The following is a 19,807-nucleotide window of genomic DNA, read 5'->3' on the forward strand; positions in this document are numbered from 1 at the left end:
ATACACCTATTTATAGTAGCTATACATCTATTATTGTACCTATAATTCATAGCCAAGTGACAAGCTGTAACAGAATGCTGCACCATTAACATTTATTATCCCTCATCATTCACACTGCATTCATTGGAGCACAGCTTTACCTGCTATGTGATGCTCTAATGGCTCTGAGTCATTTGATTTCCATTTAATCAAGGCACAGTGTCACAAAGGCAGCAGGTCCAGCTGCACATGTGAGAGCAGAGAGCTGTCCCTGAGCACCCCACAGCACCCCTAAACCAGAGCCAAAATAAAACCTCTGGTTTGCCTTTCAGACATGGAATGAAAAGCTCTGGCACAGAGCTGCCAGCTCCATCCAATGCTTGCTGATGGGATAACTCCTCCTGTCACAGGCTGGGGCACATTCATCAATAATGAACTGGCTCCATGGTATAAAGATGCTCAAACATTTTAAGGTTATGGAAATACAAATCTCAGTTTGATGAGCTGCTGATGCCCCAACCTGTGCTCCCTCAGCAGTTTCATGTGCAGAGAGCTGAACAATCTGGGGATGCAGAAGGGATCAGGAAAAAAGTCACACACAAATATAGGTCAACCACTGCAGGATTCAAGGTCCTTCCCAGTTTCTCTCTATCCAGTCACATCTGCTCCTTATTCCCACAATATTCAGTCAACCCCCAAGTTGATCATTAACCCAGGTGCTGAAAGTTCAAGCCATGCTCACTTTCTGTGATGCTGTAAAAGCCATTTCTCCATTCACAGGGACTTCAGTGGACACAGAGTTAGGTTGGGGTCATCTTGAAATCTTTCAAAACCAACTGCAGTGAGAGGGCCTGAGCATCTCTCCAGATTCTGCACTGGACATGGAAAGATGAGAGAGAGGGCATCGAGTACAACAAAGAGCATCCTGCATCCATCCAAAAATGTCAACCTAAACCCCCTGATAACTGCAAGTTTTACATAATAAGTAGGACAACATTGAATCTGATGACTTTCCTGTTGAAAACTGCAAGTGTGATCATGTTCATGGTGGAATTTTTTAAAAGGGGAATAAATGGAAGCTGCCAGCAGAGGAAGGCAACAAGGAGCATTAGAGATTACAATCATGGTAAATATGAGAGGTGAGAACCACAGAGAGGAGAAAAAAGAAAACATGAAGTTATCAGAGGTGGGGGACCATTCCTCCTCCTCCCTGAGGGAACTGGCAAAGCAGCAGCAGAGATAAGGGGGTAACAGCAGAGGAAAACATGTGGTCACATATTGGCAATTACAAGGTGGGGAGGGAGCTGAAGGATGGGGATCCTGCATGGGATCTCATTTCTTTCAAGATAAAATCAACCCTGGAGTACAACCACGTAAAATGACACTGAAGTACAACATTCCCTCCCTCTAAGCCTCCTTTTCCTGCTAGACACATCCACATGCCTGCACACTCTCCTGATCTGACCCCTCATCTTCCAGGCTCCTACAGCATCAGCTTGTTTATCCTCTCTGCTGGGAGGGGAGGGAATTTCCCCCAATTTTGCCAGCAGAATTACCACTGATATTCTGCTCATTTCTCCCTGGCTGCAGCTGGGGATGGAGGTGCTTGACTTCAACTCCTATTTCTCTGCAGGCAACCTCTGACCTGTCAGCCAAAAGCATCTGCCTCTCTCCCTTCAGCATCTGCTCACACATTTGCAGCAGACACAGATTACTCTTCATCAATCCAGTTCCTGGGCAGGGAGGGCAGTGCCAGCTTCCTGCTGTAACCTCTCCAATTTCCATACATCCAGATTATGTTTAAATACAGCCATCCTTTTGCATAAAACTGTGACTGTGTGTGCAGACTGTAAACAGCCTCATCCGGGCTTTCCTCCCTGCTGTATCCTTTCATTAGTCATGACAAACCTCCTCTTGCTCTGCCCAAAGCCAACCAGAATCCTCCTGGAAAGTTCTCACTATTTATTAACTCTCTCTGCCTCTCTGATCCTTGCACTGCTTTCCTCTCCCCTGCCAGAACAGAGGCTGCTCATCTTCATTTTCAGCACCCCTGATAAATTACAACACCAGAAATCAGCTTCCAACCCAGCTCAATGACAGCAAAATTCTATTTTTCAGAAAAGTATTTTTGTACCTTTTCATATTATTCTGCAAATTTCAGAGATTAAATATATAAACGTTTAAAAGAGCTGTTACAGACTCTGGAATTCTGCCTCATGTCTCACAAAGATAAAGTTGGGTCATGAATACTTTCATAGAGCTGCCAACCAGGCTGGCAAATTGTCTGTCTCATCAAATATTGACAATTAGAAGGGGCAGAAAGAAATATTTCTTGTTTTGCAGTTCAGAAGCCAGAAACTGTGCTATAATGTCCCATTTCACTGACACTCCCAGACTCTACAGCAAAACAGGAAACCCAGTAGCATCAAATGGATAATATTAAAAAAAAAAAAAAATTACAGCACACATAAGAGCAAAGAATCAAAAAAGAAGCAGCTAAGGGAAGACACCCAGGGGAGAAAAAGCAATGACAAGAGTAATGGACTCAGGAACAGTGAAGAGATGCTTGGCCTTGTGTTAATTTGAGCTTCTCGGGCAAGGAAACGATTTAACAATGTTTATTTCTAAAGGTATGATATTTCTGTCTTTGGCCAGCTCAAACTACTGAACAGATCCTATTCAGAATTCCCTTAAAAGCTGCTGTTCACACTTACATTCACCATATGCAGGGAATTTAGAGTAAGTTGGAAATAATTTGGAACTGAATATTTTAATGGCAACAATCACGGCGTAATTTCAGCCTGATCTCCAGAACTCAAAATGCTTCAGAAGCAGAAGCACAAACTATCTTCAGCAGCCATGTGGGAAAATGAGTCACAGAAAGGTTAAAAAATCTATCAAAGACTCCCCAGGAAATAGTCAAAGCCTGAATCAGAAATAAGACTGGATTCTTGCAGCACTTTGAAGGCGCTGCCTGAGTGAAGCAGTTCTCACTTGGAAAAACACAGCAGGTTAAAAACTGGGACTATTTTTAGCAGGGCAGTTCCCCAAAGCCTTCACTGTGTGGCCACACAGACCTGAGAGCAGCTGTCCCAGGGCAGGGCAGGCACCTGCTCCACTTGCTGGCATACCCTGTCTGCAACTCTTACCTCCATGGACAAAGGACCAGTCTCATGGGGAAACTCAGCTTGCCTTCAGCTATCCAAAACAAGCTGACATTTCTGCATTCAGAGTCATTTTCGTGCCATCTTGAAGTGCTTAACCAACATTTGCTAATTAAATTTCACATCCTTTTGGGAATTTTCCTCATCTTGTTTTTGAGCAGACTAAGTGTGATATAAAGAGTGCAAAGAATGAGATTACAGTCTAACCCGAGTTGGGGGATTTTGGTTTTAAATCAGCAGCTTTAGTGAATTGAGCTCTGATGTAACTAACCCATGGCACAGCAAGGGAGGCTCTGCCTTGCACAGGGGATCCACAATGAATCACAAAATGAATTCAGGGATATTTATTCAAAGTTTACTCTGGCTAGAGAATGAAGAGTGAAGGGAATGTTTTAGCAGTTAGGCCTTATCCAAGGCATGACAACAATATTGTGAATAATTATTTCTGTGATTTCACTTCATCAAAAGGTAATGAAACTACCTCATGGAAAAAAACAAAATCAGGCTGTATTTATGGACCAGCCTATTGAATCACACTGAGCAGACTTCAGGAATCACAGACCCTTCAAGACTCAATGCTTCAAATGGCATAAAAAATCAAAATTACAAGTCAAGAGTCACATAAGGAAAACCCTTCAGTGTATTGCCAGCTTTGCAAAACAAATCTTCTCATTAATATTTTGTTTTACCAGGCAATCATTAACCTGTTCAGACACCCAAACAAAAATATCAACTCTGCATCCTGGGGATATGTCACACACCAGAAAACACTAATATGCCCATTCAAGACAGATTGCTAAAAATAGCTCAATGGGTCCATAGAAAAAGTTATTTCTTTGAATTACTGGTCACAGTACAAGGCTGAGTATCATCTCCCAAACATTACCAGTAGGGCTGCAAGCTCACACTGCCTTAACAATCTAGAAAATCTTCCCTAAAAAATCACCAAACACTTCCAGAGCACTCACCAGTCCTTCAGTCACTCCTCAGTGTCCACTCATCAGCAAAGCCAAATGACATTTATTCAGATGGTGAAATTTAGTGACAAAGTAAAGAAGTTAAGGTTCAAACTGATCTGTGTCAACCCTGAAGCCTGACTACAAAATTCTGCAAATTGGGATGGGATGGGATGGGATGGGATGGGATGAAAGCTACAAGATCAACAGGACAATCCTGAAAGGTGGAAGGTTTTCAGTCAAGAACCCACCAGAAGGTTGATGCCTGAGCAGATTTAAGATAATTCTGTGCTTTAAAACTGAAGGATCTGCATTCCAGCTACAATGGCCAAGCTTACAGATGAGATGAACTGCAAAGTATAAAAATCTGCTGGGCATACCCTTTAAAAGATGAAAAATTTGTTTTGTGCTACAAGCAAAAAAAAATGTTCAAAGGTCAAAACTAAAATTAAAGACAACTTGAGTAATGGTCATTTAAATATGCCCCAGAGTCCTGTGCTTCCCATTTCTGCAGAACACAGGCGTAACCCCAAAGCTCAGGGCCTCTTCCACACTTTTTCTAATCTTTCTTTCACTCTTTTTTCACTCAATTTTATGCTGCAGAATTCTCAAAAGCTTGTAGTCAAAGCACAAGGACATATGCTATTGGAATGAACAGAAACAATGAATGTATTTTCTCCAAGTTGAGAAGAACTCACTGCTGAATTTTCCAAGACAATTCCACATGTGCAAATGCCTTTTCTTCTTCTGTGACAGACAGAACCATAAATTCCCCAATACACCATAAATTCCCAACAACTTTAATCTCATTCAGTTGTACTCACAAAGTTATTGATGGAAAAATCATTATTTCTATCCCTGCTAGAAATACAGTACAAAAGTTACATCTGTAGGGCTGTTTTACTACCAGCACTGAAAAACATCTCCCCATTAATTATTAACATCATATAAATCAACCAACAGGAGTATTTGAAAAATAGATGTTAAGAAAAGCCCAAAAATCTGAATTCAACCCTTTTCACACTCTGAAATTTCCATTAATATACAATATAATCTGATTTCTGAACATCCAAAGCTCTGCAGTGCCTGACATATTCTCCATGACACATGGTAAACTTTAATTTAGCCAATTACACAAGTTAAGGAGCATTACAGCTGTCAATTCAAGATGTCACACTGACTCTGTACTAGGAGACTTTTCCATCTCCAACAAGGGAGCCAAAACAATTAAAATAGGTTTTTATACTCCACATTTTAATAGGAAAAGATTCCCCATTCACAGGTAACCAGCTGCTTAAAATACTTCAAGTAATAATTTTTGAACACTAAATATTAAATAAGTATTTAAGAGTCATTCAAAGCAATTTTTGTTGCCATTCCAAAGGTGAAAATTGGTTGCATCCTTACACATGTGATTTACATCCAAACTCTTGCCAAATCTCAGCATCACATTGTTATACTTCACCTTAAATAACAGGTTTTTTCTTTCTCTCCTGCTACAAATACAAATAGAATTTCTGCTTACCAAAATGGGGTTGATCAAATTCAGCTGACAAGATACTCCTCTCCTGGAAATTCTATTTTAATCCCTCCTGTAATTTATGATCTCAAATAAAAGTTGCTAATGCATCATTTCAGGTCTCAGGCCATACACAAGTTTGCTGCATTATAGAGGGGGAAAAACAGGAAAAACTGAGATCACATCAACACCTTTGGAAGTTTCTGATCAATTATCCACTTGCCTACCAAAAAATGAAATAAAAATAGAGAGATGCTGAGCACATCCACTTCCATTAAGAGTGCAGATCTCCAGCATCCACTCAGCTGTAACCACACAACACCCTGGGATCCAGAGAACCCCTGAGGGAGGAAAGCTCCTCCTGGGTCTTCATGGAGGAACAGCTCTCACACCCTGCCATGGAGCTTATCCAGATCTCTTCTGCCAAGGAGGGTCACAAGAACACCAAAACCAGCCAAAAGAGGTAGGAGGAAGTCCTCCCTTCAGAAATGGAAATTAAGGATGTAGACATTTCCTTGACTAAAAATACCACAGAGCGATGACTTAAAACTGAGAAGGGTACAAACATTACAGGGTTTTCTTCTTTTAAAAGTATGTCATAGAAACAAAGATAGCTTCTTTCCTAAAATCATTTTCCAAGGAACACCAGATTCCTCTGGTTGTCCCAATATGGTAAATAGCACACAGTTAATGCACACCATGAAAGAATTTCATGAGCCAAAAGAACCCAAATCTCCAGAACTGAATTGCAAAGCAAACCCCACAGAGCCCAAACACTGCTCAGGGAAGGACTCGCCTTCCCAGGAGGAAACAGCTTTTTTCTGAGGTGACTCCAGCAGCTCCCAAACCCCAGACATCTCCCTCACCCCTTCTGAAGGGCCCTATCCCTGCCAGGGTAATTCCACTGGTTCTGAAACATCAACTGGAGCATTCAAACTTCACCCTGAAAACTGCAATGTGAAACAGAAACCAGCCCAGGCATCCTCCAGTGCTGCAGGCAAGAGACTCAAGAGGTGCTACACAAACCACAGTGACAAGAACTGCAAAGAGCCTTCCTCAGCAACTCATCCTCACTCACAAGTGTCCAACAACCCACTGAGGTTTGCTCCATTTCACCTCTTTCCTCACATTTCACCGATGACAGAAACAGCCATACCTCAAACTTCATGTGCATCACACACTGTGTTTAAATATTCTCTCAGAACAACCATTTTTGTTCTCCTTTTTTGGACTAAAAGTGTAGACAGCTCAAGAACAGCTCCTACACATGAATTTATTCCTTCACTGTTAATCCACCTGCAGGTAAAATTCCTTTTGACATCACCTAACAGCCAAGAAATTCTGTGGTCACAGCTTCAAGTTTTCAGGATCTTCTTGTAGCTCACTGATTATCCAAAGTGAATCTGCAGTGACAGCTTTTAAAAGCAGCTTTGGTTTGGAAAAGGAAATATAACCTGACTAGTCCATACTGACTAAATCCACAAACTATAATGGATTGTAAGAAAAAACACTTCTAAAGAAAGGGTCAGGGCAAACCAAGTATCAGCCTCATAATTCCCCTCAGCTGACTGGGTTCAGATAAAATGAAGTCTAGATTTTAACTAAAAAGTACAGAAAGGCTAAAATAACATTTTTTAAACTGTATCTAAGAACAATGATTTGGTCAATTCTGATACTGATGCACCAGGGCCTTCTGGAAACAAAGTTTGTTGCTACTACATTTAGGATTACATATAAGATACTCTATTTCACAGGAAATGCAACAATATATAAATATATAACTCCAGTTGGGACGGGTACAACTGCCTCCAAGCCACAGAAAAAGGCAAGGAATGAAAGAGATCTTGAACTAGGAGTGGTATCAATAAATAATCCTTTAGATCTGGGGTAACAAAACCCAAAACCAACCCAGAACTTCAAGGTTCTGGATATGCTTAAGTCTGATCTTTGAGGCCATAGAGAAACATCAGCACCTATATGAATAATGGCTAAAATGGAACAATTAAGTGACATTTATTATTCCACGTTCTGGATACAACATTCCAAGACAGCTAAACCATGAAGTTACAATGATTATATGGGAGAATTCCCACTTTGCAAACAGCCCTTCTCTGCAAATCCAGCATTTCAGACAGAATTAGAACAAGAGTTGAAAAATAGGAACCTGATGAGACAAAACTCTATAGGGTATCCACAATTTTTTGACTAACACTAATTCATCATTTTGCCCCAAAATACTGTTAATGAGGTGAAAAGCAGCAGATCTGAAATCATATACCTGCCTCATCTGCTGAGCAGCACTTGAACTTGCTATGAACTTGTGTGTTAACTCTGTAACACCGACAAACAGGGCAGGAATCAGTCGGGTTTGCAGCTGATTTATATTCACATTTGTTAGCTGTGCTCCCTGAAACGTGAACACATTTTAATCCCTCCGGGAGAGCATTTGCTCTTGCAGGCAGCCCCGGGCTGTGCCCAGCAGAGCTCCAGGGCAGCTCTGTGCCCCAGGGCCAGGGAATGCTCTGGGCTTGTGCAGCTCCCACAGGAGCAGAGCCCTCTGGCACGGTGAGGGCACAAAGGAGAATCACCCAAATGTCCTTTCCCTGCAGCACACAACAAGTAAAGCACATTTTACACTGAACATCATCCCTTCTCATTTATAGGTGTCCTTTTCCCCAACACCTTTGTGACTGTATTTTCATTTTCAGTTTTACCCAAGAGCAGTCACTCAACATGCAGAGAATTTTTAAATCCTGCCCAACAGTTTGTCCAGGTAATCTGCATGAAACATTCATTTCTACATTTTTTTTACTGCTGAAAGTTATGAACAACAGGATTTTTCCGAGAGGGCTGATGCATCTTTGTACCAAGAGAGCACCTTAAATTTTGCAATAACCTTTGCAATCCTAAGGAGGTGAAGTTGCTGATTTCAAAACCACATAGACCAACATCTTCCTCGAGCCTGAAGAAAAAAAGAAGGTTTATCAAGACAGTCTGGGAGGGGCAACACCATGAATGGTTTAGATGTAGAGCTGGGCAAGGACATGGGAATATCTCTTAGGATAATGGGAAGAAACACAGCTCTAAGGTAAGGCTGAGCCCTGTGTCTCACACAGCTCACTGAGCAGAGCCCCAGCAGGCCCAGGCTGGATTCAACAGGGGCTGGGAGAGAACTGAAGGAGCATGGAAGGGAAAGGAACCTCAGAGAAGGAGCATGGAAGGGAAAGGGAACTCACTGAAGAGCATGGAAGGGAAAGGGAACTCACTGAAGAGCATGGAAGGGAAAGGAACATCTCAGAAGGAACATGGGAATGAAAGGAACCTCACAGAAATTCATTACTGGAGGGAGAGTCACTGAAGAAGAGAGACACTGAAATGGAAGATATATTCAGCACTGTCCTGGCTATTTGCATGATTTAGAAGTATCACAAAGTAAATATTTACAGACAGCAGTGCTGCATAGGTCAGAATTTTTATCTGGACCAGTTGCAGGAGGGAGGGAAGGTACCATGTTCAGTTAATAGCCCAACACTGAAACACTGATTCAGATTTGACTAAAGAACATAAATGACTTGAAGAGCTCAAGCCTGGCATCCAGGAAACGTTTGCTTGCATTATGAAACCACTGTCTGGTTACAGGTCTGTTCTGGAGATTGTTCTGTGCTGCACCTGCACGAGGAACAGACCCCTTCCAGCTCCACAATTGTTAAAATCTTCAATATAAGTCATACACACACCAGAACTCCAAACAGTATTTTCAATCAGCCAAGAAAGCCTTCATTTAAATCATATTGTAGGCAAAAGGCCATATAGAGGAATAAAACATTTCACCAGAACTTTTGCAGAGAGCTTTGAAAGAGTATAAATTTCCTATAAATAAGAAATACTGTTGTCTACTACAGAAGGTTTTTTTCAGTTGCTTTCATGCATTTAACAGCAGCTGAAGCAGAGGCAGCTTCCCTTCCCTGTGAGCATCTCTCATTCATGCTACAACTGAGAAATGAAACAACTCAGAAGATGCAGCCAGAGGAGCACGGGGGCTGTGGAAAGGGCTGGAGGGAGGAATTGGGAAGGAGCTTTAGGGTCTGTCCCTACTTCTACCACAGGTTTTGAGGGAGTTTTGTAGATCCTTTCACATCACAATGGAAAACATGTCTGCCCTGACAGAGCAACTAAAATGAGTGGTTGTAGGAGACAAAGTGTATTCAAAACAAAACAGCAGCAGCACAATGTAGCAAAATGAATATATTCTGATTCTGTGCATGTCATTTCAGTCTGGAGAGCTGCTTTTAATTGATGGCTGCAATGATTAAGAAGCTAGAGAGAAGCAGCACATGTGGAAGCAAACACTTGTAACATCCTCCCCACACGTTAAAAAGCACACATTATAACTCCTAGAAAGAAGATCCCAAAACCCTGCTCTTCCCCACATCTCAGCAACAAGTTTAGGTATTTTAGTGACCAACATCAAACAGTGTATTTCAAACAAATTACCCTGCACATGAATCACAAAAGAGCTCTCTTTCTTCAGCAGCCCATACCATATCACAAAGAAAAGCGACGTAAAGAAAAAATTAACCACGCTTTCACAAAAAGGGTCACTGCAGTCGGCTCCTTTCCCCTGAACTTTTGAATCCCTCAGCTAGGCACGAAGCTCTTTCATCCCCCAACACAAGACACCACATTCCAGCTAACTAGAAATCCACTTCAAATATTCCAGACTTCCTTTCCAAATGTCAAGGTTGTTTAGTTAATCAGGAATTACAACAACATTCTGCGGAGTAAAATTCCAGCGCAAAACTGCAACAGAGCTGCACAGTCCTTGTGTGCAGTGACATAACTGTGTCCACTTCTTCAGGCACTTACACTGTGCCATCCCACTTACCAACACCAGCTTTTGCTATGATTGCTCTGGATTTTACCTCTCAAATCATCCTGCCTAGGATAAAAATCCCTATCTGAGCTCAAACAGTTCATAACTATAGAAAATTAATAAAAGAATACTGCCATAAAAATCAAGTATTCAAGACTAGACACCTCCATTGTAATAAGTTGTCCCAGGTTACACCAATATTTAGAATCATGAAAAGGTAACAGACTTGTTAAAACCACATCTGTGAAACAAGAAGAAGCAGATTTTGGACAACAGATTGTTCACAATATCTACTTGCTTACTGGAGCCTGTCTGCCACTGACAGTTCATACATTCACCTCGAATCCTAGCTAACTGCAACCAACTTGATACACACAGCTTTTCTAAGTACAGAAAAATCAGCAAGCACGAAGTTCTTTACCATCAAGTCAGAATAATTCTAGCAAAAGCCACTTCCATTGTGCCCTGCAGCAGCCCGGAGATGACAGAAGCCGGGGATGTTTACAGGTCCCATATGAATAATTCAGCGTCAGCATCAGCAACAACTCCCCGGCACTGACAGCGATGCTCGCCCGACACGGAGCTGCGGCCGCAGCACATCCTCAGCAACCACCGCGCTGCTGGCCGAGACTCCGAGGGGATGATTTGGAAGAACTGACCCTTCTTTTCATTTTTTTTTTTCCTTTTTTAACTTGCACTCCTCCTGCCCACAGCGCAAGGATGAACGCCCAGCACGGAGATGCTCTGGGATTTCTGCACAAACTTCCCAGCGAGGGCCAGCGCTCCGCGCCCCGCCATCCCCGCGCACCCTCAGCGTCAATGGGGGAGAGCCCCGCGGGCACCGGGCACCCCCCGGCCCTGATCCGCCAACCCCCCGCAGCCCCGGCGGCTGCCCCACGGGCACCCCCGGCTCCAGCGCCCTCCCCCCGGAGACCACAGGGCTCCGTCCCCGTGAGGAGGGAGGAGGACGGGATGGCCGGGCCCCCGCCTCTTCCCCCTCCTCCCCCTCCTCCTTCTCCTCCTCCTCCTCCTCGCAGCGGAGGCGCTCAGCCCGCTGCCCCCGCGCCGCCCCGCCGGGCTCCCCGCGCTTACCGAGGCGCGGCGCGGGGGCGGCCCGGGCGGCGGGTGCCGGCGGGTCCCGGCGGGGCTGGGCGGGCGCGGCGTCTCACCTCACCCTCAGCGCCGCCGCCGCCGCCATCTTGCCTCCCCTCCCCCGGCCCCGCGCGCTCCGCCCCCTCCCGCCAGGTCCTGCCAGATACAGAACAAGCCGCGGCATCTTTCACCGGTACCTTTCACCGGCCACGGTGGCTTTCCCCTTCCTCAGGCTGTGCCGGTGTGTGGTGAAGCACAGGCAGTAAAATGCCTAGAAAAGCCACCGAGGAGCGCGGCGGTGGGAGGGCGGGGTGCTATGTCCCTTCCAGGACCGCTGGCCCGTGCGGCGGGGAGGGGCTCCTTCCCCCTCCCGCTGAGGGCCGGGGGGGGCGCGGCCGCCATGAGGCGAATGGGGCCGTGCCCGTGAGGGGCTCCCGGGGCTCGGACCGCCAGGGAGCCGCAGCGCCCCGCTGGCCCCCGCCGGACCGGTGTAAATTGATAATAACCCATAAGGGGCCCCGGCCGCGGCCGTGCCGATGAGCGCGGCCTCAAGGGAGCATCGCCCGGAGCCCGTCCGGTCCCGCAGGGCTCTTCCCGCCCCGTCCGCGGTGCTTCCCGCGCTGTCCCTGAGCTCGGGCCCGAGCCCCGGCGACGAATGACTTCCGAAAATGTGAGAGAGGTTTAAATCTCGTTAAATGTCTGATCATTCCTCCCCCGGAATGAGGAGTGTGTAACTCGTTCCCTGCGTTCTCAGGAGTTTCAAACCTGCACGGCGTCGTACGTGCAAATGTGCAACTCAGGATGCGCTAAAATCACAAATTAGTCTCTAATCAGGTTTACTATGGGAAAGACAGCATTAGGCAAGCTTAGATTACTTCATGGTCACAATTTCCATTAAATGGAGAAGTCGTGCCCACATTTGCAGGATGGGTGCCCACACAATTACTGGTTCAGATGAAAAAAGCTGGGGCTCACCCTGTGGCGAGCAGGATCGCTCAGCAAACACGTGTTGTACCAAGGGTTGGGTTATTACCGTGGTTAAAAGTGCCACGCTATGGTGACACGGCACATCTCCAGGCTGATGTTCACAGTCTCTAATCCCAACACAAGCCAATGACTCTTGCTTGGAATCACTTGGAAGTTAAAGATGTCCAAATAAGAGCCAGGGGAGACCAGTCAGGCATACACCTGCTGAGGTCTGAGCTGCTCCTCAGAACTCCAATAAATTGTATTCACCTTTTATGCTTTAACCCACCCAGCTCCCACACTCCACCATTGCTCTGTACACTTGTCTTCCATCTTGCCTGTTAGGAAAAGCAAAGTATCCACGCCATCGTGCATCTGCCTGACTGTTTCATGTTTATTTTAATGCTTCCTGTCTCCTTCTGCTCTGTAGCTTTCTCCAGTGGCTGACTTCACTTCTAAACCATACCCAAAAGTTCCCCCCGTTTGCAGCCACACTGGGGATAGGCCACAGAACGTGTGTAAAGACAAGCTCCTCCTGCCCTGTTTTTGAGCTTCCCCTTAACCCACGTCTCTTCCACAGCAGGGATAAAAGGTAGCACACGCTGAACAGCTCGACTTTTTCACTGTTAATCGCTGTGGAGGCACCGGCATGGTCAGTACGGCTTTGGCCCAGGGGCACAGCCGGTGTTCAGCGCACACCCTCGGGCCTGGCCAGCGCAGGGTCCCGCTCACGGAGCAGCAGGAGCGGGACACGTTTCCTCGGAGCGGCACGGCCCGGGCCCCGTTTCCGCGGCATCGGCCGAGCGGCCCCGCCCCGAGGCGGGGACGGGAGGGCCCTGGGGAGCGTGGGACCCTTTGGTGCGGCGGAACCTTCGCGCGGCGGCCGGCGTTTCCCGGCGGCGCGGCGTTGGCGCGGGGCGGTCGCCATGGCAGCGGGCCCGTGGTGCTGGGTGCCGCCGGCGGCGCTCTCGGTGCTGCCGCCGCTGCTGCTGCTGCTGCTGCTGCTGCTGCTGCTGCTGCTCGGGGGCGCGCGCCGCCTGCGCCGGGGCCGCGCGGGGTGCCGCGGGGGCGCGCGGGGCGGGCGCGCGCTGCTGCTGACGGCGCACCCCGATGACGAGGCCATGTTCTTCGCCCCCGCCCTGCTCGGCCTGCGCAGCGCCGGGGCCGCCCCCGCCGTGCTCTGCTGCTCCGCAGGTGAGCGGGGACCACCCACGCACCCGCACCCCCATCCATGCCCGCCGTCCCCCGGGGCACGGGGAGGCCGCCGCGATGGCTCCCCGCGGGTGTGGCCTCGCGCCGTGACGCTGTGGGGAAACTGAGGCACGGTGCGGCCATCGCCCGCCCTTCCTCGCCTCCCCTCTCCTCTGCAAGAGCGTGGCGTGGGGGAACGGAGGGGAACGTGCTCAAATTGAAAGCTGCGGTGCTGAGGCCCTTTCAGGCTGCGGGGCGGTGTCATTGGGCTGTCAGAGGTGCTGCTCAGTGCGGCCTTTTGGCATCTCCCTGCGATTCTGTTGTCTTGCTCAAGACTTGTTTGGATGGTCCAGTTTTAATGTCCAGTGTAACACACCTAAAGCAGCACTTGCATTGCGATCCGATCGTGGAGCAATAGCCCGGAAGGGAATACGAGGCCGGGGCTGCCCATCAGTGCTGATCTGCAAGCAGCAGCGATGTGCCTTCATTTGCTGCAGACAAATGTTTGTTCTCCAGGATGTCCGGGGAGGTGCCTCAGCCTGTGGGGTCTGTGTCGGTGCTGCTTTAGCTTTCCCTCAAATCACTTTTTCCTGAGTCACTGGTGTAATTTAAGCTTGTTTGTTTATTTTTTCATGCCTGGCAGGAACATAGAAATCAGAGTATCCCTTTGTAACAGCCTCTTACATATTTTAGGACTGTTATCTGCCTCTTCTGCCTTATCTTCTCCAGACTAAACAACCTGATTACTTGCAGTCTTCCCTCATAGATCATGTTTTCTAAACCTCTAATCATTCTCATCACTCTCCCTTGGACTCTTCCTTTGGTTCATGTAATTTTTGGAAGGGCAGTGATAACAAACTGGAAGCAGCACTGCAGCTGGGGCTGAGTAGAGTAGAGAGATTCTTACAGGCTCCACTGTTTGCCCAGAACAAGAACTTTCCACACCACACAACACTTTTGTGTTCTTCTCATGATCTGCTGAAGCTCCAGATTGTTCTGCAGAACTGACACCTGAGCAGTTAGTCCATTGTTCAGGTTTCTGTGCATGAGAAACAACCTGGTTTGAGTTGATCTTTCAGACCACATTGCAGTACCAGAATTCTCACACTGAGAGCTGCTTAGCTTTGAGAAAGAGCCCCCTGTGCCTCTGGCAGCTCCAGCCAGTTCAGTGCCAACATTTCTGTCATTTCCAAAGCTTTCTGTCCTGGCAGACCATCCAGGTGAGAAGACAGGAACTGAACTATTGAAACCCAGTGGTTTTACTGATGGCTCTGCACCTCCTATTCAAGATTTACTGCAGAGCTTTCATTGTCTCTGCTGAGGGACAGAGGTCTGTGCATCTCCACAGCTGCGGGGAGATTACTGAAGTGCAGCTCTGCCATTTCAATTTTGGGGACTAATTCACTGCTGCTGGTAGAGAACTTTCCAAAGAATGTTGTGTTTCTGTTTATTTTGTTGAATTTTCTCTTTCCTCCTGATTCAGTGGCATGACACATTCAGGGTGTTTGCTGTTTCCTTCTAGGTACTTTCTCACTTGTAAGGAAATGTAAGGGAGAGCACCTTTATGAGCTAAGAGATTTTTATTTTAAAAGCCTCTGATTAGTCTTGTGGGTGATTCAGATGGTTCATCCTCTCATTGTTTGAGTGATTGATGATGACAAGTGAGTTGATCAAAGGCACTGCAAATTGTTAACACTGAGACAAAATCATTACTTAAAAACCATTGTACTTGCAGTTTTCAGTTATCAATCAATTTGACTTAGAAATGAGTTAGAATTACAGCACTGGGAAAAAGAAATCAGTCTTTGACACACTGAATAATCTTAGATTGAATTAATCACTCAGTCTAAATGTGCTTTGCTCTCTGTAGTAGCTGGCTCTGTTGTGAGAGCTCCATGGATGAGGTCCAGCAGCATCAGCTATTCAGCTGGGCTTGCTCTCAGCAGCTGCCCATTCTTTCTGGTGAGCCCTGACACACTCCTGATGTCCTGACACATTTCTGCAGCTGTGGAGCTGTTTGAGTTCAGCACAAGTCAGGGGTTTTGGGAGCAGTGGGAGTGTTGGGATAAAGCATCACCTGCATTCCGCTGCGACACTGCACTGCAGCAAAAGCTGTTTATTCCCAGCACTGTGTTGGTAATGGCCTGGTAAAAACCACTCTGAAATGAACCCTCTTGTACTCCTCAGTGATTCCAGACAGGCTGCACCCTTCAGTTCACTCTGCTGCAGCTGGAGCTGCAATCCAAGGTGCATCCCACTGTCAGTCTCCCAAAGTCATTCAGTCACAGGCTGTGGGAAGAGGATTTTTCCTTCTAGTTACTCTTTCCCTCTTTGAAAATTGTACAAAGCTTGCTAGAGATGGCTCAGATTGCAACACTGCTCCAGAGAAATGCTAGATTTAGATGACTCACACCCACAACAATAAAAAGTTCTGGTGTAATTCAAGACAGCTGACTACAGACTTGAATCACACATTAATACTCAACTGTATTTTTTTCATTTTATTACTTCAAAGTTAAAATTGAGTTGCAAGTATTGCCCTGCATAGAGCAACGTTCTGGAAGGGGCATCACAGCTCTGGCAGGGACTTTGCATGGCTGATGCCAAGAAAAAATAAGGGAATGTCAGGGCAAGATGAGAAGAAAATTCAGTGAAGAGGGAGCCAATGTTTTAAGATGATGAATCCCATTTCCCTGTTAGTTGTTGATCTCTGTTACAACTTTTCCCAGCTGCCTTTATCTTGATTAGGTTTTCTCTCTTCTTTTGCCTCTCTAAGTTTTTGCAGTCTTGCCATGTCAGTTCTGCCTTAATTTCCTCTGTGAATGGCACAAGGAAGAAGATTCTGAGCTGTTTGGACCCCTTGATCTGAACCTGAAGTGAGTTAGCTGGTGTTGCTGTGTTTGCTGATTTCAGGAAATTATTACAATCAAGGAGAGATTCGTAAGAAAGAGCTGGAACAGAGCTGCTGTGTGCTGGGGATTCCTCCTTCTGATGTCACAGTCATTGATCACAGGTAACTGGGTTTTCTTTCCAGTAGAATTCCAGTTTTAAAGGGGGTTGAACTTCACTTTAACATTCAGGAGAGCTGACTGTGTTGTTCTAAAAAGCCTTGAGGAATCTCAAGAAAGACAATATTAGATATTTGTGTTAATTCTTCTCATAAATCTAATTAATGCAGAAGACAATTCTTTTGCGTGATGGGGATCACAGTTCCTAGGTGAAGCTCTGTTCATACAGCATTTGGAATAATGATAACCACACTTGCTGGCATCTGGCACCCTGTCTGGGCAGCATGATCACATTTTGTTGTGTAACAACTGTAGACAGACAGAAATTCTCTGGATTGCTTGGGGCAGGTTTGTCTGTAGGTGGTCTTTTCAAGGTTAGTGTGGAATTCTATTATATTTACAATCTGCTTTAGTCCTGGCTAAAGACAGAAGTGAAGTGCAGAACTAAAGACAGTCCACAGTAACATGACAGTGAGATTCTTCAAAATTAAGCCATGCAAGATGTGTTTTCCTAAGGTGTGGTGTTGTTTCAGCTGTGTGTAGCTGCAGAGGGTGGCAAAGCTGACACTTCTCTGTGCAGGAACTCTCCTCTGGGAGGGTGATTTAACACTTTGAATCAGTGAAACTTGGAACTAATGTTGTAAAAGCCTCTCAGATTGCCCAATCACTGTCTGTGTTTAAGATCTGAATGAGACAGTGATTGCTAGGAAACATGATACAAGTGGTTGTTTCACTTGTAAACAGCTATCACACAGCCCATAAAGAATATTTCTGTTTATGAAGAAATAATAACAACATATTGATTTAAAGCCACTCCAACTAGAACAGTCAGAGTTGGAAAAAACTCTGCCTCCAGGCAGGCCCTTTTCCCATGACCATATTTTCCCTTGAGCTAAGGCAGCAGAAACCACAGTCCAGAATATGAATCTTTTTGAGTTCTTTGCTTTTTTTAGCTTTAGGTTTCTCTCCAAGTTTTCAGCTTTCTGAGGAAAACAGCATAAAAGTTGTTTTTCCTTTGGAATGGAAAGAGATGTTTCCATTCACTTCTCATGAGCTGGCTCTGGGTAACTGCAAGTTCTGTACTACAAGCATATGACAATGCCCAAAACATTCTGGGGAGGAATAAGGAAAAAGCTGCTCAGCTTTGCTAAGCATAAAGTCTGCTCAATGAACCATCTTTGCCATTAAAGCCCTGAAGCCACTTGGCCTTTCATCCTCTGAAGCAGTGTGAGCTTGGCTGGTGAGTGATGCAAGTTCTGATGCTGCTCAGTCACCCCCCACACACAGCCCAGGGAGCTGCTTGTTGTAAGTCAATCCTTGGAAGGTGAGGCCTTTTCAGAGAAATCTCCTGGCTGATGCCTCTTTCTTACTTTATTTATTTATTATTATTGCACACATTTCTGTCCTGATCTGTGCTCCCCCTGTGAAGGCAGTGCCTGAGATGACAGAGCCATCCCATTGCCCAGAGCTGAGCTGGAATGTTCATCATTGCTCCAAGAAACAGGTTTGGATTTGAGGTCTTTACCTCTGAGTTAGATTGCTGTGAGATAACCATCAAACCCTTCAACTTTGTTGTACACTCAGGGAGTAAATGAAGTGAAGTTCTTGATGAATTTTGCTCCCAGCTTGTTTACACAGTAAAGTTAAATATGTTTACAGTGCATTATTTACTGTGCCATCACTCACCATGTGGATGCTCTTTATGAAAAACATCTGTGGGTCAGGTGTTAGCAGACTGGTAGAGGATCAGGCTTAATCTCTAGACCACACTGAATTTCTGGTGTAGCTGATTTTCAGATACTGTTTTCCAGTGGCTTAGACAAAACACTAGGACACAGGGTTCTTGAAACTTTCTCCAAGTTCTGGGATTCACTAAGGTCAGTAGTTTTCCTGTGTGTCTTGAGACTTATGTAATCTGCAGATTATACAAAAATATTTGCTGGTATGGCATTGTGTGGAACTTGCTAAAGTAATTCATTATTTACCACTAGATTTCAGTGTAAATTCATGCCTGCAGAATACAGCTCAGAGGCTGTTCCTCCTTAGCATTTTAACATCAGAGCCCTTTGGCTCTTTTGTTCCTTGCTGAACTGTTCAGAAGATGATTTGCCATCAATGTAAAGGAGGAGCACATTGCTCTGGGAGAGCTGCTGGCCTGCTGCCCATCTCCCATTGCTTACACAAACACTGCATGCTTTACATTAGCCAAGCTGCAGCTTTGTGTTTTGGTAAGGAAAGCCCAAAGGATTGCAAGGTCTGGATCTGCTCCAGCCATTGTAGTGTGCAGCTGAGTCATGCTGCTTCCTCTTTCTTTGTGTGATCTACAAGTGAGTGAGTAGAATTTGCAAGATGTAAAAGGGGAAATAGATTTTCAAAGCCAGGTGATTGACTTGCTCTGTCATCTCTCTGGGCAGGCAGGTATAAAACCAACATGACTTTTGGGACTGTGTGTGAACTTGTGAAGAGAAAGCTTCAGTCAGCCTATGATGAAATCTGTGCTAAGCACCAAATCCTTCCTAAGCAGTGCCTTGCCTTAAACAATGCCTGTCTCAATGATATCCAGGAATCCCAGCAGGACCAGCTCAGTCTCTATCACACAACTGCTCTGCCTGGATCCTTCAGGAGCTCTATTTGATGTTGCCATTGTGTTTGTTATCTCACTTAAAGACAACTCAAATCTGCACAAGTATGGCCCCAAACTGTACCCACATGTCAGCCCCAGAGATCTGAGATCACCACACATTTCCTGCAGAAAAGTTCTTTTCTCTGTGGGACATGTCCAGGAGTGGGAAGGGCAGGGATGTCTGGGCATGCACACATCTTCCAGACTAATTTAGATTTCAGCTCTGGACTCTTCCAGCTTATGACTAGTACAGGTCAGGCATCAGATTTGCAGAGGTGTTCCCTGAGCTGCCATGTCATTATCACAGCTCCCACACTACACCAACCAGCTGCATTTAGGGGACAAAAGTTTCACAATCCACTTTTGTTACCATTCCCACACAAGGCTTAACACTTGGGGCAGCCGAGCTCAGAACTTGGGCTTGTCTTGTTCAAAG

The 19,807-nt window shown here is 45.8% G+C and overlaps 2 protein-coding genes across 2 annotated transcripts in view; one reads left to right on the plus strand and one right to left on the minus strand.

Annotated features, from left to right (window-relative positions):
- The window catches only part of NCOR1 (nuclear receptor corepressor 1), a 44,797-nt gene extending 44,034 nt beyond the window's left edge, over positions 1–763 (minus strand). The window contains exon 1 of the mRNA XM_059487047.1: positions 722–763. The gene's annotated coding sequence lies outside the window, so the exon portion shown is untranslated. The remainder of the gene's footprint in view (positions 1–721) is intronic.
- Positions 764–13,475: 12,712 nt separating this feature from the next.
- Positions 13,476–19,807, plus strand: part of PIGL (phosphatidylinositol glycan anchor biosynthesis class L) — a 53,347-nt gene continuing 47,015 nt past the window's right edge. The window contains exons 1-2 of the mRNA XM_059486840.1: positions 13,476–13,743; positions 16,654–16,753. Coding sequence (XP_059342823.1) covers positions 13,476–13,743; positions 16,654–16,753 — 368 coding nt within the window. The remainder of the gene's footprint in view (positions 13,744–16,653; positions 16,754–19,807) is intronic.

The sequence above is a fragment of the Ammospiza nelsoni genome, chromosome 21 (assembly GCF_027579445.1).
Source record: "Ammospiza nelsoni isolate bAmmNel1 chromosome 21, bAmmNel1.pri, whole genome shotgun sequence".
Taxonomy (NCBI): Eukaryota; Metazoa; Chordata; class Aves; order Passeriformes; family Passerellidae; genus Ammospiza; species Ammospiza nelsoni.